The 21421-nt window shown below is 30.2% G+C and overlaps 3 protein-coding genes across 9 annotated transcripts; 2 read left to right on the plus strand and 1 right to left on the minus strand.

Moving 5' to 3' along the window:
- Positions 1-3516: 3516 nt before the first annotated feature.
- Positions 3517-13665, plus strand: LOC122533923. 7 transcript variants are annotated; one of them, XM_043664087.1, is made up of 10 exons: positions 3517-3602; positions 4223-4398; positions 4796-5001; positions 7282-7466; positions 8055-8444; positions 9821-9988; positions 10720-10946; positions 11215-11417; positions 11494-11759; positions 11861-13665. In XM_043664087.1, exons 2-10 carry the CDS (start codon positions 4248-4250, stop codon positions 12441-12443), a joined length of 2379 nt encoding a protein of 792 aa, XP_043520022.1. In that variant the 5' UTR covers positions 3517-3602; positions 4223-4247; the 3' UTR covers positions 12444-13665. The 7 variants fall into 7 exon arrangements, with proteins under 7 accessions (XP_043520022.1, XP_043520023.1, XP_043520019.1 ...); XM_043664088.1 differs by having other exon boundaries at positions 3521-3602; positions 4231-4398; XM_043664084.1 differs by lacking the exon at positions 3517-3602 and adding an exon at positions 3609-3712 and having other exon boundaries at positions 4796-4980.
- A 161-nt stretch (positions 13666-13826) lies between these two features.
- Positions 13827-15551, minus strand: LOC122533924. The gene is made up of 5 exons (XM_043664090.1): positions 15210-15551; positions 14913-15019; positions 14456-14554; positions 14277-14396; positions 13827-14196 (listed from the first exon to the last, which is right to left on the minus strand). Exons 1-5 carry the CDS (start codon positions 15495-15497, stop codon positions 14070-14072), a joined length of 741 nt encoding a protein of 246 aa, XP_043520025.1. The 5' UTR covers positions 15498-15551; the 3' UTR covers positions 13827-14069.
- A 189-nt stretch (positions 15552-15740) lies between these two features.
- Positions 15741-16871, plus strand: LOC122533926 (translation machinery-associated protein 16 homolog). Its single transcript, XM_043664091.1, has 5 exons — positions 15741-15827; positions 15921-16012; positions 16133-16273; positions 16351-16499; positions 16562-16871. The coding sequence occupies exons 1-5, from the start codon at positions 15825-15827 to the stop codon at positions 16855-16857; spliced, it is 681 nt and encodes a 226-aa protein (XP_043520026.1). The 5' UTR covers positions 15741-15824; the 3' UTR covers positions 16858-16871.
- The last annotated feature ends 4550 nt before the right edge of the window (positions 16872-21421 follow it).

Here is a 21421-nt window from a genome sequence, read left to right on the forward strand (position 1 = left end):
AGAAATATTGGACGAATTTTGTATGAATTTCTTTGCTCAGCTTGATTACAAATTGGTCTTAATTACAAATGGCAAAAAATCGAAAAAGAACGTTCTACAAAATGACGTCTTGCTTCTTTTTCGATATCGCGATAATTGCAAATTATATAGTAATTATATGTAGATAAAAGAAAATAAAATGTAAGTTTCTTATTAAATTGTTAGGAATCATTTGATATCTTCCTTATCCAGCTTTTATTGTTATTTCTTGTTTAACAAATAGTAAGTCTTTTTGTAAGAGGATCATGGACAAAGTGCATTTTTATAATTTCGAATGCTGCATTTTCTAAGATAACTTTTCGTGTCTTTTTAAAAGATTTTTAAATTACAGAGAGTTAGTTATTTCGACAGTCAAATCCTGTCATTTAGCCATGTTTCTTTGTAATTTGTAATTTATAACCTTGATGAATCATAGAGTATTTAAATTGTAAATGAATAGATTTGTACTTATTTTGAAAAATACATCATTAATAATACGATTTAAAAGTCAAATTCATTAAATAAAACATATAACAATACATAATATTTTAAACAATTGTTTATTTATTAATATTAATTAGCAATGAAGATTATAACTGCTAGATTACACTACTATATAATTATACTACTACTAGATTATATTACTATATAATTATATTACTACTATAATTATATATATTATATTAGATTATAACTTTTATAGAAGTATATATATGAGCTCTATAATTAATAAGTGAATTAAGTCCTAAGTTTCGTAATGTTTTCGGACTTTCGTGTAATATTATGATGCAATTGTTACATAAAAATAAAGCGCAAACATAACTTAAAAGAAGTTTATGTTTTTTCCAACAATTAATAGTAATGAATAATTAATAAATTATTATTTATTTACGATATAAAAATTGGCTTCTATTTTTCTTATTAATAAAAAATTGACGCAAATTAAATCGGTAAGTGAAACAAATTACTATTTTTATAATAAACTTATTTTTCATAATTTTAGGCTTAGTTGTGAATTATAGTTGTACGTATTATATATAATAATTATAGTATCATAATTATATGAATAAATAAATAAAAAGAAAATGAGTAAAAATAATTCATATTGCATAGTGCATTCCTATTACATTCATGTTTTTTTTTTTTATATCTGTCGTCAAATTACAATAAATTATTATAAACTATAATATTGATAACACAATTTATTTTAAAAATAAGATAAAATTGTACGATCTTCACCTTAGTGGTGTATTGTCTGCCCTTCGAGCTGTTTTTCAGCAACGTAAAAATTAATCTAAGCTCCAAAGTTCAATCAATGATCATGTGAATGGCGTAACGTTTCACAAATCGGTGAGCATAAATTTTTGTACAACTATGTACACATATCTAATAGATAACGTCGTTATATTCGTTGAATTATTTTGAGAAATTGATCGCAATAATCATCAAAAAGAAAAATAATCAATTAAAATGGTTAAAATAATTTAACATATTTTACATAATATTATCACGTAATGTATTTATTTGGAAATAGAATCATCTAAAAAAGACAAAACAAAAAGTAATTTTGTTCAACAGCGAGAAAACTCAACATTGAAGCTTGAAATTTTTGAAATTTTGTCATTTTTTTTTTTTTGGTATTATAAAGGAGATTTATTGTACATAATTGTAAACATTCACATTGTAAATATTTATAACTAACATTTATATTCTTGTTCTCTAACATACGTTTTGCTTGTAGGTGACGAGGTGACGCACTGGATATCTCTTTCGTATTTCGATAACACAAATTATCATCTGAATTACACAATGATCATCTACCATTTTTTTTTTTTTTTTTACTATCAAATATTGAGCATGTGTTTGAATTGAATAATTTCAAAAAGATATTTGCACTGTTATCCTACACTATAGGCTAGAATATATTTTAGCCAATAATCGCTATATACAATATAAAATAGGAGGCAACTGCGAAAAAAGAACTTATATGTGTGTGAGAGAGAGAGAGAGAGAGAGAGAGAGAGTTTCGTCCTTTATTTTCATAACATTATTCTTTACAATAGATAAGATTGACTCTTATGTACCTCCATCTTTTTTGTTTGACAATTACAAAGTGATTTTAAAACAATCGAGACTAAAGAAAAACTTTAAGAAAACTTGGCAAAAGAAATGAAACGAATTGACGTACTTCGCACGAATTGACGCGTTTCATTTTTCCAAAGAAGATGCTCTTTCTATCTTTTGGATAAAACATGAATAGGATATCTAATCTTTTTTAGTAAAAATAAAAATGTATGAGCTTTCACAAAAAACTGTTTGCGTCCGTTTCGACGAATCAAAGATCATATTACACGTTGATGTGATATGCGTCTATGTTCCATTTGTTGAATTATAGTTCAAATAGTTAGAATAAATGCTATGAATATAGCGATTAATGTCAATGACTAATATTTGGAATTTTAAATTTATTATGTTTATTAAATATAAATTGTTATCTTTTATGCTTATTAAATATAAATTTTTATCTTGTACATTAAATTGAAGTTTTATAGAGATAAAATCGTTTCAGTCGTTTCGACATTCAAATATTGCGCATAAAATTTTACTACGTGTACGAACGATACATAAATGAAATTTAAGTAAAAATTTATTTCATCTCTTAAATGTGATTCTTTATATTTTCGCATACTATATGCATTCTGTACATATTTCTCCACTTTAAATGCACCAACATCTGCAGTCTAGCAATTAGTAAACTCAGGAAACATCGATTAACAAAATATCATGAATTAAAGAAACATTGAATTGCTTGTTTAAGAAACGAAATTTTGAAAAGAGCTTCAATGTTCTTTATCGTTGCCGTTTACGAAGAATGTTCACGAGTAAACTTTCACGGAAAGCAGCGATTCTTCTCATCGGTCGAATCGATTGCATCAATTCCATCGATTTCCTGTCGCTTCGCGAGATAAACATTATTATCGACACATCATTGTCCTCATTCACGGGTTTGGTGCACTTACAGGCGTCAATAATGTGCCCGCCGCGTTGATTTTTTTCAAACACCGTAACCTGATTCCTCCATTATCATCCTCGTCCCCCGCGAAATCATTTTGAAATCTCGATAAACGACTGTACGTACTTTCACTGTCAACAGACTTTCAATCTCCCGAGGACTTAATCAGCGAACTTCGTTTCTTTTCTTTGCAAAACGGCAACAAAATTGCTTACATTATCAACGGTAAATGAAATTTTCATTTCCAGTGGAATAAATGACATGAATTTCATATTTCACGTGATACATATCGAAAGATGTACGAGTCACTTAATTACGGAGAACTGTTTTACATTATCTGAAGTCATGCTTCCTCGAAATAAATTTGCCTGCTTAATATTCGAAATTTATAGTCTGAACTTCCTTCGTTCAAGGAATAATGTTTTAAATTAATCTACTATTCTAGTAAGAAACTGAAAGAAAGCGTTGCATTTCCAATCTAACTGTCGCTTCGTATTTACAGAGGAATATTCATTAAAGATATGCGATGTTATCCGTTTTCATTAATTCAACAATAGATCTCTATCTGGAGGTAAGTTCTATCGCATGCGTTGAAGGTAAGGACGAAAAGACTATGCCAAATAGGATGATCCTCAGTCTACGTTCGATCGTTGTCCAAAGTGTTTCGTGTTTCGTATACAGGTATCGATAGACTCGATAAAAATAGCCATTTTCCGGTCTTACGCAGTATTCGTCGAATTAACAATAACTTATGAATTTTTTATCAATTTTTTTTAAACAAAGGATTTATAAAGTACGCAGATTTATGTACGACGATGGTTCAAAGTTTGTTTTAAAATATACAATTCGCTGACACGTTATACTAGTTTTAATAATCAAAGTGGTATACAATTCCTTTTCGGGATTATTATTTGAATAAAAAGGTCAGAGAATTCAGAAAAAAATTAAATTTTCTAGAGTGACTTTCTGCGCGATTTATGTATTTAAAGATTCTTCTATTAAACGAACATGAATTCTTAGTCATCAAAAGAATTCTTTTGTTAAATAAGATTTTCTTGATGTCAGAGATTGTTGGTTGAACACGATATTAGAACTATCGCAATTAGTTATTGACGAGTAAATAATCCTGTACGAGCTTCGATGGCAATAAAAAAGTTTTTTACGACCTCATAATTCATTTTTTTTTTTGAGGTTCATAGGAAGAAAAAAAAAAAAAATGAAAATGAAACTTTTTGTGACGGCGACATTTTACATGGTAACGAGCACATGTATTTTACCCTCACCGTTGACGTTGCAATTAATCTTGGAATTTGCTAAATGGAAGGGCTGGGATCAGATAGTACTGTTTGAAAATTTTACCTCCTTAGGTACGTAAGTATTAGGTAATTTTTATATGTTCCTTCGGCTTTAAATAAGTTCTCGAAATTGTTCGAAAAGTTTAGGCATCTTAATGAAACCATCACAAAAATATGTATTTCTGTTATTAGCAAATTACTAGCAGAAATCTTTTTCGAAGAAAATTCGTTCAAAATTATGGCATATAGGAAAGTCTTCGTTTCGAGTCTCTCTGACAGAATACTTCGCCAAGTTTATCGATATTATAAAACATTGCAATGCATAATATAAATCACTTACCGTGTTTCTTTTTATGTTCGAAAATATTACCTCTTTCAATCGAATCATAAAAATCGTGACCGTGATTCTTGCATATCCAATGAATTCCAATGTCTAACATGTTTTTTCTTATTTTTTTTTTTTTTACAGATTGTGTCTTTATGTATACCAAACCTTTGATCGCATGTCTCTCGAACGAAGGAATCGCCGTGTCGATACAATCGGCCGTTAATCCGAACATACCCGATGCTCTCGCGATACAGAAGCATCGAATCGGATCGATCGTTTTATTGGATGGGCTTAATCTCACGTCCCCTGATAATGTCCTTCATGTGGTGAGAAGACTCAGACTGCGGGTGTTTATACATTTGTGGATAATTTAAGCATTCAAAAAAACTGCATCCAACAGTAGATAGCTTTAACATCCAACAGAGTTTTGATAATAATCTCGAATGTACGAGCAAGCTTCATTTCAAAATGTTTCGAGTGCGGTCAGTCAGTTGGTGAAAATTCTGGAGATTCGAAAAGAGATTTGAAAGAAACAAAACCGACACTTCGACAATTAATTCCTTCAGATTGTTAAGAACATTTTGAAAAATTTAAATACGTTTGGTCGTAAAATTTTGAAAACAAAAATTTTTCAAACGTCTTTAAACGATGACAAATCGATTCTATCGTAGTAATTTACGCGGCTGAACTACGTTCAAGTACGAAAGTAGTTAACTAGAACTACGACAGCATTAATTGTCCTAATAGCAAGGTATAATAGACAGTTAGGCAATTGTTTAAATTTTATGAAATAAGAAGAAAAGTTCCAAAACAGATATATAGAGACGAGTTTGCGCTGTTCGCATTATGAATTACGAGGAATGTTCAGTCCCTAATTTTAATATACTGAATATTTCAATTTTTTCGCGAAATTCTCACCGAATTAGTAAAAAATTGGGCTTGTATAATTTAGCATTTACCGTTCACCATTCATCATTCTAAGGAATTTGAGAATAGACCATTTCTGTAATATAATTACTTCAAAAATAGTTAAAACTCTCGTATTATGTTGTGTCGCTACTGTTTTATGACTGATTGATTAATCTTTCGCGTAAAATTATTTTGTATTCTTCGTATAAATCTTTTATACCCTATCTAAAAGTATACCGCTTATATTACGTCAATTCTTTATAATACTCAAAACAGAGTTGGGCATTATTCGAATAAAACTTCGAAGGAAATAAATTCTTCGAAGAAAATTTTCTTCGAAATATTTACTGAAATAATGCAAAGAAAAAGGGTCACGAGTCCTTTTTTTCACAATTTTGGTTTATTTAATAAATTTGCTTTTAGTACAATTTTTTGTTCGAACATTTTGTTGATTAATCCGTTTGCTTTAGGCGAGTTTGTTATCGTCGCAAATAAAAACAAACGCTCTACTGGAGCAGAAGATGGCAATGGATTGTTATATTTCAAAAATATATTTTTAATTATGGGATATGCGTTCAGAGATGTGTAATCATTTCCATTATCTGTAAAATATTGTTGTACAAGAAGTTCTACGTTATCATTCGTTTTGTAAATGTTGGCCGATTGAAGTGGAATACGGACTGAAATCGAAAAAGGTATTTAATTGCGCATTTTCGTTACTGTCTGTTACTATTGCACTAGGTACTTCGGTTTCCATTGTTGATAATATGCGTTCTTTTAATACCGATATTAACTGCTCATGTTTCTCAGAAGGTACGCACGCTAGCCATTTGTTTTTAGAAAAATTAATGCGATACAGACTGATTTTTCCAAGACACTTTTCCATTTTCTCCTGACGCTGAAAAGTCGATGGAAAGGAGTGGTAACTTCATCGCGAAGTGTTTATTTCTTACTGTTATATTTCAATCTTTAGGATTGAGGCGAGATGCGTTTTAGGAAACGTAACAAAATGTTTACATGATCGGTCTTCTAGCTGCAGTTAAAGCTTCACGGCCTCTTAACTGCATGCCTCACCTCTTGGACTGATTCTTTTTCTTTATAGTATTTCAGAAAATATTTCGAATAAAATTTTATTCGAAGTTTTATTCGAAATCGTTATTCGTAAAATTTTTCCTCGAATAAAATCGTTATTCGTAAATAACGAATAATTCTTTCTCGAATAAAATCGTTATTCGTTATTTACGAATAAATTTGGCAGTATTTTATTCGTTATTCGTTATACGTTCGAATAAAATGTGCCCAACTCTGACTCAAAAGAACTTATAAAGTGAATGTTTACGATAGGAGTAGAATGTTTACATATTCTTGCTACGTAGTACTCTTATCTTTTTCTGATGACAGTTGCAAATGAATCTGCCGCTTCAAACTCGATACAGTTAAATTATTATAATTATTATAAAATTTATTCGTCTCTTCTCTATAACTGCAATATTCCGAAAGTTATCTAATGACAAAAAGATTTAATAAAAGAAGTCGTAGGTGTGAATATGATTCTTGACGTAAGGGATTAAACGGATCGTAGGTACTATAAAGAGTTTCAAACCCTACCTACACCTATTCTTTCCACAAGAATGAAACTGAAGTAAAAATAAAATAAAACTAATCGCCGACGTTTCAGAAGATTTTGTTAAAAATGCACCACGACAAATGAATTGCAGGCATCGCAGAAGTTTCAATTCAATTATTACGTGTCCTGGCTGATGATAACCATGAGGAACACGGACGCGACGATCGATACGGTGCTTCGACACTTGAACATTGGTATCGATAGCGACGTGATCGTTGCAACGCCTTCGTTAACGTACGAAGCGATTCAGGAAATGTCTCGAACATACTGGAACAGGTAGCTTGTGCTTAACGACGCACATGTATTTGACTTTGGTTATTAATTAGCACATTTTAGCACATTTTAGCACATTTTGTTGAACCTCATCCTTGAACTTGACTAGTTAAAAGCCCGAAAATGTAAAGTCTCACGTCGAAAAGTGATTTTACAGCTCGAAGCGAATTATTTAGAATTCGATATGTTGTAAAATTCAAAGTTCGTTTATCTTCTGTCTATCGCTGTCCTTGGCCCTGCATGATAGTCGAGAAATCACGTTTCACGCAACTAAAGCTTATCGAGAATATTAAATTGGAGTTACATACACTGCGTCAAATATTAATTTGATCTTTGATTTCAACATTTTACATTACTTTATAACTTCACAACATATCTCATAAATATTAATTTATTAAAATTCTAATTACGCGATTTCCATGTACATATACAGTTACCTCGTGTCAGTTTTAATCGGAAACTTTTAACGTTTCCACGTTTTACCGAAAATTCGAAATTCATCTTTGCATTTACTGGAAATTTCATTTCCGCGTTGTCTACCAACTCTGTTCTCGCACATTAGTTTCTCTATGTTTTCACTGTATTTTTCAGAACATGCGCGTCTCTGCAACGCTACTGGTTGAGCTTCGATTTCCCGGAGCCACCAATTAAGAAGTTCGACGAGAACGCGTCCATCAATCAGAATTATGCAATCCTCGAGAACAAAACGGTGCTTTTTCACTTCGTTCATGCGTACAAAATCCGCTATTCGGATAATAGTAGTCTGGTGACGAATTTCCTTGGTTCCTGGTGTCTGAATTCGTGGTCGTTGAATAGCCCGATAAGCGTGAAATTGCGGAACGAGTTCAAAGGACAACCGATCGTCTTCGGTGTTCTGAACGGAACCATCGATCGACAAATGGACGCGAACGAAGAGGAAGCAAATGATATCGCGCCGCTCCTCGATTTCGCTAATTTCGTTACCAGCAGTGTGAACGCCAGGTACTGTAAGTAGTACAGCTTGTTTGGAAAATTTTTGTAGAATTTTGCAACGGAGTATGCAAATGTCTTTTGGACCATTCGATGGTACGTATAAGAGTTATCGCGTGGTAATATGCAAATACAACAGAATTGCGATAAAAGAATATATCATAGGCAATTTTTGGATGCTGAATGAACAATTCAGGTATAGCCTATCTAAAGTCTATCAAAACGACGAAATTTAAATTATCGGTTATTGATATAAAGATCTTGATAAAATTAATACTACCTTAAATATATTTGGATACGCATAAAATTTTATAGCGTTACACAACACAGTAACATTCGTATTACAAAAAAAAAAAAAAAATTGGTAATATCTGAATTATTTGATTCTCTTAATTGATTTATTACAACATATTTTGACATGTTGATTTAATAAAGAGACTTACAGTAATTACAGATTTAGCATATTACAGATTTATAAAATGGAAAATAAAAAGTTTTTGAGTTCGTAAAGTATTCACTTTAAAAAACATTCTCTCCGGGAAAGTTTTAATTTTCATTAAAGAAGAAAAAATTGATTATCCAGAAGGAAAAAATTGATCACTTTTAATAGTGAATAAATTTGAAAATATACAATTATATCGAAAGTAATAAACTGAAAAAATAAATATTAAAAAAAATTATCTATTTCATTATAAAGAATATTTGTCATAAGATTATCTATCTCACTAGTATGAATTGTTTATTATTTATTATAAAATGGGCATAAAAAAAGTTATGATCCAAAAAAAATTATAAAAAGAAAACAAGGACAATGTAAATTATAAAGTATGGCTATAAAAATGGTCGTACATTGCGTCATCTGCGGAATGGCAGAATTATTACAACCAAGAAAGACATTTTTATGATCACGTTCTGTGGAGATCGCACCGCATGTAACTATTTATAATTTTTTAAGTTCACATTCAAGATCTTCTACATTATAATTATATGAATATTTTTTCCATCGATTATGTCTCCTATTGCTGTATCTCGTCGCATGTTAATTTTTTCTCCTCTATTGTTATTTTCTCCTCCACAGTTGTTATCAACGAACGGATGTTTTATAAAAAAATCAAATTTACTTGTATTTACCAGAATATTTTTCTTCGTTGCTTTTTATTATGCGACAGAAGTTGTAATTCCTATCTTTACGTAACAAAGATCATTATATAAAGTAGTAAAAACGTCTTTGTTTATGCAAATATATTAGCAAATGCATCTTGATCTTTTTTTTTTGCAATTTTCAATTTAAAAGTGATCAAACATTCTGTTATTAATAAACTGTTTTCCTTTTCAATCAACATAAAAGTTTTCTTCTTATAAAACTTCTTCATCAATCGTTTTTGCAGCATCGAACTCATCTCGCACGAGAAATTAGGTACTTTGAATAACAAAGTTTGGAATAATCTGCTTGGAGATGTCGTCACTGGAGAAGTAGACATTGGACTGGGATATATTACTGTGAATAAAGAACGACAAGCGGAAATGTCGTTTAGTCATCCTCTGATTCGTTATATGTGAGAGAATATTTCAGATTTCGGATTAGCCTCTCATAGTCCAGTAACAATGGCCAATTTTTTGGAAACATACAGGATGTACCTCCTAGGTTTTTGTACAAATTTTCCTATCCGTCTCTTTACTATTGAAAATAAGAAAGCTCGATACAAAGATTTCTTAAAAATTTCGTTACAAAATTGTAAGAAAAATATGGAACTTGATGGAAATAATAATGATGACATCAAATTATAAAGTAAACACGTAATACATATTACAGATACAAATATAAGAAAACAACTTACATTATACGTCGATTAAGTTTATTACACTAATGTTCAATTTTTCCAATAAATTAACATTGTATAATATATCGTATAAAGATAACATACAGAGGTGAATTTATCTATATTATGCTATTGATTTAACAAATCAACCTGCTATGCTAAATAAGTAACTGTTTGCCAGTCTTCTCACTGTTCTAATTTATATTATTATATCGGAATTTTCGCTTTACTTATTCTGTTGAATACCTATAGTTCCGTCTTAAATTGATATTTCAAACCTGATATTCATTGACATTTCTCTCGCAAAAATATTTTATATTTTTAAACGAAGCATTTATGAATTTCTTCCTATTTCTGTTGACATTTCGTGCAAGAACCTATGAGACTATCTGCACAATATGAAGTATACACAGTATATTGTTAATCGAACGAAAACATTGTTTTGTACAATGAATATTCTTACATAGGAGGAACATTTATTATCATCCACTGGAAACTGGTACTATGAGAGATATATTTCGTCAACCGTTTAATAATTGCTTGCTAAGCTGCGTCGCGTCCACTTATTTCGCCATTCTGGTAACGATGGGATTGATCATTTACGCGGCGAAAACTGTTTTACACAATGAGGAAGCAAACCGTGTTGAAATTGGGGAGGCTGCGCTCTGGTGCATCAGCATAATGTGTATGCAAGGTGTGTTCCCTTATATTATCACTGATTTGACCTACGTCACATTAGTTGAAGAATACAATGCTCCTACGTTTTACAATTACAGACTTGAATATGTATAATGTATATGTAATATGTAAGTTACAGGTTTTTAAGAAGAAGAAAGAGAAACTCGCAGTAATTCTTATCTTTGAAATTATCGTTTCTAATTTAACAATTAACTTAGTTAATTTCTAATGATTTAAAAATCGTAGACGTTAGGAAGAATTTTAGTAAGAATTCCGACCGATAGGTTCTGCATGGACACCGTGGAATCCATCAGGGAAAACAGTATTATTATTTAGCCTGATGTTCGCTTTGGTAACATACAGTGCCTATGCTGGTTTTATTACTTCAATCTTATCGGTGCAGGCCACTGGTATCAAATCTATTACCGATATTTTGTCACATAATTTCGAATTGGGCTACAGCATCACCGATGACGAATACATCAGAGTGAGTTTATTAAAAAGTAATAAAAGATGATGTCAAATTTGTGACTGTCGAAGTACTTTTCTTGTTTGTTTCACAGAATGTGAATGACAGTAATCTCCGACAGTTGTATATAAGAGCGTATAACAGCCGAGAATCTAAGTTGGATACTACTTCCGGTCTTACAAAGGCTGTGAAAGGGCATTATGGCTTTTTCGTAAGTGCAACTCTCGCACGACGCGCCCTCAGATCCACTTTGATTCAAGAACGATGTACTCTGAAAGAATTACCTCTTCCGCAAACGTTCACAATGGTGGCTCTGCCGATGGCTAATTCTTGCCCTTATAAAAAAATTATTAATTTGAAGTACGTGACCGATAAGATCTATTATGTCACCGAGAAGAATGTAGCGATCCCTCGGCTGTTAACCGAAATGATATGCTTTTTTTTTTTTCTTTTTTTTGCAGCATTCTGAAAATACGAGAACGAGGCGTTCTGAACAGAATAACAGAACGAATGTTACCAGAGATGCCTCGATGTAAATCGCCGACCACATTTCACAGTGCAAGACTCGCCGACGTTTACTCTGCCTTTTTCATCTTGATCGCCGGAAGCGTATCGGCCGTTTCCATCTGGGTCGTCGAGAGAATTTGGCACAAGAGGCGACAAATGAAGGAAACGATCGTTCGTGGAATGCGTCAACATCACCTGATGCCATCTCACCTGCCGCATCTGCCACATTTACCTCGTTTCTCACATCTTCCTCATTTGCCGCATTTGCATTCACGTGAGCCTCGTCGGACCGATTTCTCTAACGACGAACACTTCCCTTCAAGTTCTGCTGTTTCTGCGCACAATTCACGAGTAGAAATTGTCCACAGAAAGAATCAAGAACACTATACAGATTTGGACGAAGAGATCGATCAACCTTGCTTCGAACCGAAATTCTTCAGTTGGAGGAAACGCAATAATTTCAAACGAGCGGGACTGTCAATAAAGATGCTTGACAGAAATCAGAAGAGTAACACGACTTTTCCTTTCCATCAGTAACTGGAAAGAGTGTTACATTTAAAACATTTTTACGAGAAATTAATTCAGAAAAATATCATGAAAAATGCTCATCCTCCAAGAATGGCTATTGTCATTTTCAAAAAGTCTCTTCATTTTCATATCAATGATTAAACACTTGAACAAGCTGTTAAAATGTTAACGATGATTGTTAACAAATTGCTTTCGGAAAAGTGTAAAATTATAGATATTTTTGACACATCGGTCGATGTACTTCAGAAGTTAGAAATGAAATATTTTTGTGACAAAGTTGTCTCTTTGTCGTGTTTTTTTGAGTTGAATAAATAAAACTTAAATTATATCTTATATATGTAAGTATATAAGATGAAATATGCGATATATAAGATGTATGTGCAAGGTGTGAAGATATGTTGGATTATAATTCGTGACGATTTAGATTATTTTATTCAGATCCTTGCCATGAAGGATCATTGATGTGAGAAATAACTGAGTCTAATTTTTTGCTGACTAGTTGTCAGATAAATTTCGTTATGTATATGAGAAATTGCTTCTGATCTCTAAATTGCGACAGCTGATTCTGTTTGAGACTAAACTGAAATTGAGAATTTCTGAATGGATTGATTCTGTTTGATTAATTTCGACTAATTTTTTCTAATTCTTTTAGAAATTTAAATTCTTTGTCTCTCTTTTTAAAAGATTCTGAGGAAGATTAAGTCGAAGGAAATCAGAAAGTATGATTTCGGAATTTTTTATCACTCGTGCAGGATGTTGCAGAAATGATGACTGAGTTATCTCTTCAAGAAATCGTCTTGTCATTGCTTTTAACACTTTTAACAATACAATTGCTTATGTGCAAAAAGAAAAAAAATTTTCGCATTCGAAAATAGATTGAGACCTATGAAAAACCTGATAATAAGTTATCTAATCATGACGAAAGATGTGCATAAATATCTAACTAAAAGTAATTTTAAAATATGTCCATATCACAAATTATTTATGCGCTTTTAACTTTATGATAATAATTGCAAAAGTCGATTTATATTCAAGAAAAAAATGTTAGATGTTTAAATGCGCCATTGACGTGTAAAAATTTCTAGTGACTTCTTTGCATTCATAACTTGGACATATATTTGAATGTTATTATAAATATTCAATATTTTTTTTAATCCGCTTCATCGAGCATGCGTTTTTATAAAGAAAATTTACCTTGTAATTTTCATGTAAACGTATATTAGATTTTTCATCCAAGTAATATTAGAATATAAGTATTTAAAATTAGTATTATAAAATACTTTTGTAGACTTGTGACATCGAAAACCAAGATTTTTTAAAGATCGCAAGTAAATTCACGTTTGAAAATTTGTAAACGGAATAATCCAGAATCTATCCACTCAAATCAATTTCGCTGCCAATTGTTCTTTTGTATATTTCCATTTCATTCCTTACAATAACCAGCACAAATTTGTAACTAACTTAAACTTGTTATTTTGTCATATCTAACAAAACTTGTAACTAATAGCCTAAATTAATCAAGATCGATCAATGTGTGTGAAGCACATTATATGCATACATATTATGTACATGCAGTATTATAATTCAAAAATAAAATAATATCAAATATTATTTTCTTCACTAAAAATATTATCTTCAACCACGTTTTCCATATTTATAAGCTGCTGTGATTTTTACTTTGGCGTTGTAGATTTTAAACGGAGATTCGTACTTCTCTACGTTCTCCATGCTTCTACAATCTCGCAATATACTATGTACGCTTCTAAAATCATGTAAACGCGTGAGAAACTTTGTTAATAAATATTATGTCATTAGAAATGAAAATTTTATTTCTTGTATTACCGACAAATGATGTTGGACAAATCGGGAAATTTATCACTGTCGTTACACCATTGTTGCCATTGCTGGTATAATGAAACTTCTCCGATTTCATCCAGATAATAATGACAAAGATCGCTCAATCTAAATAAAATTAGATGTTAAAAGAAGTACGTGCGTAGAATATACTTATGTTTAATGACCTTTTTCCCCAAAGTCCATCAGCGGATGTGGACACTATAATAGAACCAGGTACTTTGTCAGAAATATATCTTTTTCCGTTTAGTTCACGAAGGCCGTAGCTGTGAAAAAAATCATAGATCATTTCTCTTTCTTTTTCATTAACGAACCATGTATTTTAGGCAGATTTACACAGTATTTTATTCGTTTAATATTTACTCAACGGATGCCGGGTTATATATTCGTTAGTAATCGCCTGACGGAACACATATTCCGGATATTGTACATAAATAAATTTATATAAAAAATTATTATATAATAAATTCATATAAAAAATAACAACAACAAATTTCACACAAAAGTCCAAAAATTTATGATGGATTGAAATGATTTGGCATTCGTAATCCGAAAGTTAATGTTAATGAATAGTTTGCATTTTTCATATTTCTGTATAATTTTTAGAACTTATCAAACATTTACAATTGAAAAGAATGATCACAGATAGTTCTCAGAAGAAGTTCAATTTCCATATCGTTTAAATATGCATTAGGCAACACTTCGTGAACATCTAGCAACGTTTGGTTTATCTGAAAAGTACAAGTTCGATATTTCTTATATGAAAACGAATATCAATAAATTTTAAAAATTTATATGAAATTGTTATATATATATATATATATATATATATATATATATATATATATATATATATATCTAAAAAAAAAAATATGCGAATAAAGAGACATAAATAGACGAGAATGATGAGGAAGGATTAACCTTTTCAGCAATGGCAAGACACATTCCGCATCTAATACAAGCGGAAGAGAAATCGATTTCTATTGTGTCACATGGCGAACAACAGCGCAAATACGGGATCTTTTGTACTATTCCAAATTCCGTTGGGTCACAGTAATAATAATAATCGGATGTTGAATTCTGGCCGCTTTTACTTAAAATCTGTTTATTGTCCCTGCGGCATTTAGCGGATCTTTTTCTACCAAAACCCGTTCCATCCGACATTAAAATCAGTAGAAGTAGTATTACGATAAATACTTTCATTCCCATTGTTCACTTCTAAATTTTCGTTTTCTGTTCGTTGAATATAGATTCCAAAGAGCTTTTTTCATGTAAAATTTTATTAATACGCGTTTATTAAAAATTAAACACTCTAAAATAGGTTATCATTATAATATTTAAAATAATAGCTAGGAACATGTCGAAACAGAAGAAATAAATTTTGAAGTTTGAATCGGAAATGTTAGGAAAGGTACATGTATCTCGATGTTACCTTTACTCTCGATAGGCGTCGCCACTATAAGTACCAGTGATACTTATAGTAAATAAACACATGGTACTTGAAGGTTAAAATATTAATCAAAGTAATTCATAGACATGGTAAGACTATTGTTAATTTATATCATACGAAATACAAATTTAAAATACTATGAATAGATTATAGAGTATTTGTTTGAGTGTATTATTTTCTAGGCTACTGCAATGAGGAAAGAATTTTTGAAAGCGAAAAAAATGACACATCCAAATAGCAGAAAGTCTATTGCCATTGCAAAAAGAGCTAAAAAGTAAGTTGAATTACTGTTAAATCTAGTGGTTTTCTACATATATTTTATTCATTATATATTTTTTTATTCATTCTATATTTTTCATATTAATAAATGTAATAAATGTATACTTTGTTTCAGAATATTAAATAGACAGAAATCAAAAATGAATGGTATAATAAAACAGAATTTAATAGGAGAGAAAATGTTATGGATCAAAGAACACATGGTTTCAGATGTGTGTCCATATACTCCAGAGTTAACTGCACATTTGTTAGAAACGTAGGTAAAACAAAAATTTTATTAGGTAAAACAGATTATAAATTAATAATATAATTAGTTATAATTTTGTGTTAAAGGTATATAGCAAGAAATGATGAAGAAATGGAACAAATTATTATCAAAAGATCTATCGGTGCTAAAAGGAATAGACAGCATGCTAGTAGGGAAGATGTCATTAGGATGACCAAAGAAAGAGAACAAGAAGAATACAATACATGCGGAATAGGTAAAAACTACAATTAAACTTATTTTTAATATGTGCTAATGTACAAATTTTCCTTGTTCCAGAAATTCCTGATATTTTGAATGAAACTCAGTGTGAGATGTTAAGGAATTGGAATGGTGAATTAAAATACATGAGTAATTTTAAATTTAGAAGATTTGGTAAGAAACATTTAAATGAAGCATTACTGAAAGCAAGTAAAGAGTCAAAAGAAAGCAAAGATATGCAAACAAAAATTCAAGAAAAAGCAGAAAATCCTTCTAAAGAAATTAGGCCAGAAAACAAGGAGAGTTTATTAAGTAAATCAACTGATTTAGGTGAAAATAACCAATCTACAGATTGTGATATGGAAATAGAATAAATTTTATACATATACGTCTTTTTTATTTTCATTCTTTACTTGAAAAGAAAGGAAAGGAACAAAAACGAATAATTTTGTTCTTTTTCACATGTGATGTTACATGTGGATTACGTTAACTTGTTTTGTTCTTATCTCGCGTGAAAAACAAAACTGTCATGAGGAATAAAGCATGATTGTAAAAAAAATATTTGATTGTAAAATACTCAACGAAACTGGAACATGTGATTGAGTCATGTGCACACCATAAATTTTCATCAATATTCCCACCTTCACATTTCTCGATTTTTTCCTTTGATTTGTTTCATTGTTCTATTAAACAAGAATGGAGATACAGTAATTACATAAAAATAATGAAAATTTTAATTCAATTTGTTCACTTAAAATCTTACATTTCAGAAAAGATATATTTAACAAATAATTGTTAAATATGATTTTAATAGTTAATTTCTTATATACCCGGAGTAGATTGAATATCTAACCTATATAATCTCAAATACTTAATATGTAAAATAATAAACTTACAGTGCATGATATAAATATAGCTGCGTTCGTTGCAATCGTTGCAGTTTCAAGAAATTTTTCTGAAAGATCGTGGCAAAGAAAAGCGGATGTCGATCATGTGTATAAGAGTGAAATACTTTTCTATGCTAAATCATTGTTATACTAATGATATATCAATTATTTATAATTGTAAATAAATCTTTTTTAATAAAAACAATAAAAAATTTTTTTAAAAATTTAATAAATGAATATATTTGAAACATTAAATTTATTTATTTTATTTTAAAAGAAATTTTTAAAATTTAAACAATACATGATGTTCGTAGTACAAAGTCATAATAATTTCAAATCTGTTTTCTTTATTATTACTTTATATTTTATTATTTTTTATACTTTAAAGTTAAAATATTTATTATAATTTTTTTAATAATATAGTATTGTATAATATTATAATATTTTTTGGTCGAATAAGAAAATTTTTGCGACGTTCAATTTCGCGCGCATTTACGTAAGTGAAGCTGCGCCGTCTCAACCAATCAGAAACCAGCTAAGCCAGATTTTGGCGGGGAACGTTATTCTCTTATTGGAAAGCATAGCGGCAGCACGTATTTCATTGTTCAAAGTATTTAATTTCAATTACATCATACTTTAATTGCTGTTATTATCCATCACAAATTACTATTAGGTTAGTTTAATTAATACACATTTATTCAATAGCTTATTAAACATAATTGTAATAACATTCTATAATTTTTTAATATCTATAATTTTTTTCATCATATCATAAGTTTTTGAGATGGAATACGAATTTATTTAATGCTTCATTTTAATAATTTATTTTAGTTTTGTAGTTTCATGATCTTTGGTTTTTTTGTGCAGATCATTGATTGATAGCAGAGATGGCTTGAATTAATGCAGATTACATTATAACTACTTCAATGGTATTACTTTCAAAGACAAATTTAATAACATTTGATTTAATCTAGGCAGACGTATGTATATATATATATCTATTGTCTTTTTATTGAACTATGGATAATATAATTTTATTGAACTATGGATAAGTATTTGATTTATACTGAAATATAATTTTATAATTTCTACTGAGAATACTGAGACGAAATTAGAAATTCAGTCAAGAAATTAGAAATACAGTTCAAGTTAATTTTTTATTTCAAGTCATTTTTTGGATTCGATTTATATTTAATTAAATAGAATTTTTAGTAATTCAACATAGTCATTCGGAAAAGTTTGAATTTTTCAATAGCAATCTCGTAGTATTACAGTTAACAGTTTTTAGAATCCATGAGGGCGCCACTGTAGTAAGTACGTTCAGACATGTTTTGATTTAAAAGTAGCCGCGGTTTCCAACGATATTATTATGCTTCATCTAAGAAATTTTTATTTTTGTAATTGTTATAGAATTTATTTTTTTAATATAATTTTGTTTCATCGACAAAAAGTTTACAATAATTAAATATAGAAAAATAATAGTATTTTCCGGAATAAACACTCGCCATTTTCCCATCCTCTTTTGTTAATGTAGTTTTATTTTCAGAAAATTTTTGTGATCGCGTGCAATGCGATCGATAGAATCAGTGTTTTTTGCGTAATGTTTTTTAATATTTTTTTTAGAACAAATAGCTCTCATTAAATCCAATAGTCATACGCGAAATTAGAGTCAGTGTTTGTTCGCCGATTGTAAATTAAACGGTCGCGTTGATTATTTTTTTCTTTTTTTATTTCATATATTCTATTAATATTCGTTTTCGGTTTATTAAAATCACCTCAAGAGGATTCAGTCTCGTCAGGAGATCAAAAGCGTAAGTATCTTTTATATTGTGCTTCAAATTATGATATAAAATTTTGAATTGTTTCACATTTTTTAGGAATTTTGTTTTGAAACATATTGTAATATTTCATGTTTTATTATAGGTTCATCACAAAAGATTTGCAGAGAGAGGTCTAATAAAGTTTTAAAAGCAAAAAAGTGTAAGCATTGTGGCATATAGCACTTCAATTAATTCAATTGTTTATATATAATCAACACTATGTTTCTGGGAACAAATTGTAATATTTCACATTTTGCTACAGGTTTTTTACAACCTTTACATGTCTCTACTCTGTAATAGATCTGGTGATACTGTCAAATTTTAAAATGTGAGTATCTTTGTATATTGCATATCAATTAATTTTGTTTCTTGCATTTTATCTTGATCATTAATCAAATAATATGTTTTTGAGAATAAATTGTGATATTCTATATTTTGTTACAGATCTTTTCCTTCCATATAATTCTGTGATTTCTATCTGAGAATCTTCCTGGTTACTGACAACATTCTTGCTTCAACTGTGAGTCGCATGCATTTCTGTTCCTCTTGTCACTCAATCATGTCGTAGGATGAAAGGTCCAAATCGACACGGGTGACGAGTTGTATACGTAGAATTTTTTACGAGCACAGTGACCATGGGTATTCATTATACCCATGTGTAGTAATATTTTCTTGTTTTTGTTTTATTTATTAGTTCAGGATAGGTTTTCTTGCACATCGCGTTTTAAATTGTTGACAAGTATGAGTATAATATTGATATAATATTAAATAATTAAAAAAAATTGATATGAATAATGAAGATTATAATTAAATATACAATATAATTGTTCGGAAAGATTAAATGTCCATAAGAATATAAGATGACTAAATGATGAATATTCAAATGATTTTGAATAAGTATTTTGTAGTAGAGAAGTCGGATACCATCTTCAGTTTCTGTGAAAATTACAATTATGTAATTGAAATTATTATGATGTTAATGATGATACTTGTAACAATATGATTTTCAATATGAATCTCTATAAAATTCAAGAGAAATTTGTTTCTTTGAAACAAGAATTTTACTCGTTCAAGAATGTATTTCTTACGTGCAAGAAAACACTTCGCGACAGGTAGATTTTGGAATCAAAGCAACGAGGTTTGAACACTGCTTTTATGTTTTTAAAGACGTGCTTTGATTGAAGGAATCACCTGAGGATATTTCCATTAATATTTAGCATATGACATTACTTTTTGAATTTCAATTCGTTTTTCAGTAAATGTATTAATTGTTCTTTTATTCAAATTATGCATTTCAGTAATTAATGAAATTAACAAAGTAACAAAGTAACAAATTTGTGAGGTAGATTAAATTTTTAAAATAAGAATAAAAATTTCAAATTAAATAACATAACGTAAATGTTAGAACGTTAGATACAAAATGGATATATTAATTATTTTTTAGTCAGGATTTTCAGGTTTAACCCCTTCCGTGTTCATTGCCACGACTTCACTCACGTGCCCAGGTGCTACTTGGGTGGGAGAGAGGCAATGGGCATGATGATCATAGTTTATAAGCTTAACAATTTCTTAGCGACTGATGATGCGTTAGTGTATCGTGCACGACGTATTTTCCACAATGTGTGTATGTGTGTTAGGCTGTGGAATTGCGTCGTTTTTACTGTTATTTTAAACAATATAATTTTGAACAAAGTCAATAAGCTTTAGAATCGGTACGACAACGATGTATGACATAATATAATAATGACATTTAAGTGATATTTAAATTTCGTACCATCTATGTCGATAATATCGTTTCCTCAGATAATATATTTACATATGATTTACAATTAATGCAACGAGTGTTTAATTAAAAAAAAAATTAAATTTGAAATTGAAATGTATCATACTTTTCTGCATCTCTGATTTTACACAATGGTCGCTAGCGGTCATCAGTCGATTTCAGGAAAAATGGTACGTAAATTAGAGTGTGAAAGTTGTGTGTTAAACTCGGGTGTCGGAGGTGTCCCGGGACGTCTCTCTAGTTTAGGTCGCGCCCGAGTGGTATGTGTGAGAATCGTTGAATGAATGTGTTGGTGTGCCTGTTTTGCCATTTTTTAAATATAGGGCGACTGTTTAGGATAGGTAGCTTACTTTCTGGTGTGAATGTGTTTAATTATAAGTAGGTAGGGCCGGGCAGGTTGGCACAGTCTCTGGTCGCGTGTCCCCTTTTCGCGTGTCCAACCTGTTTC

The sequence above is a fragment of the Frieseomelitta varia genome, unplaced genomic scaffold (assembly GCF_011392965.1).
Source record: "Frieseomelitta varia isolate USP_RPSP 00005682 unplaced genomic scaffold, Fvar_1.2 scaffold_562, whole genome shotgun sequence".
NCBI lineage: Eukaryota > Metazoa > Arthropoda > Insecta > Hymenoptera > Apidae > Frieseomelitta > Frieseomelitta varia.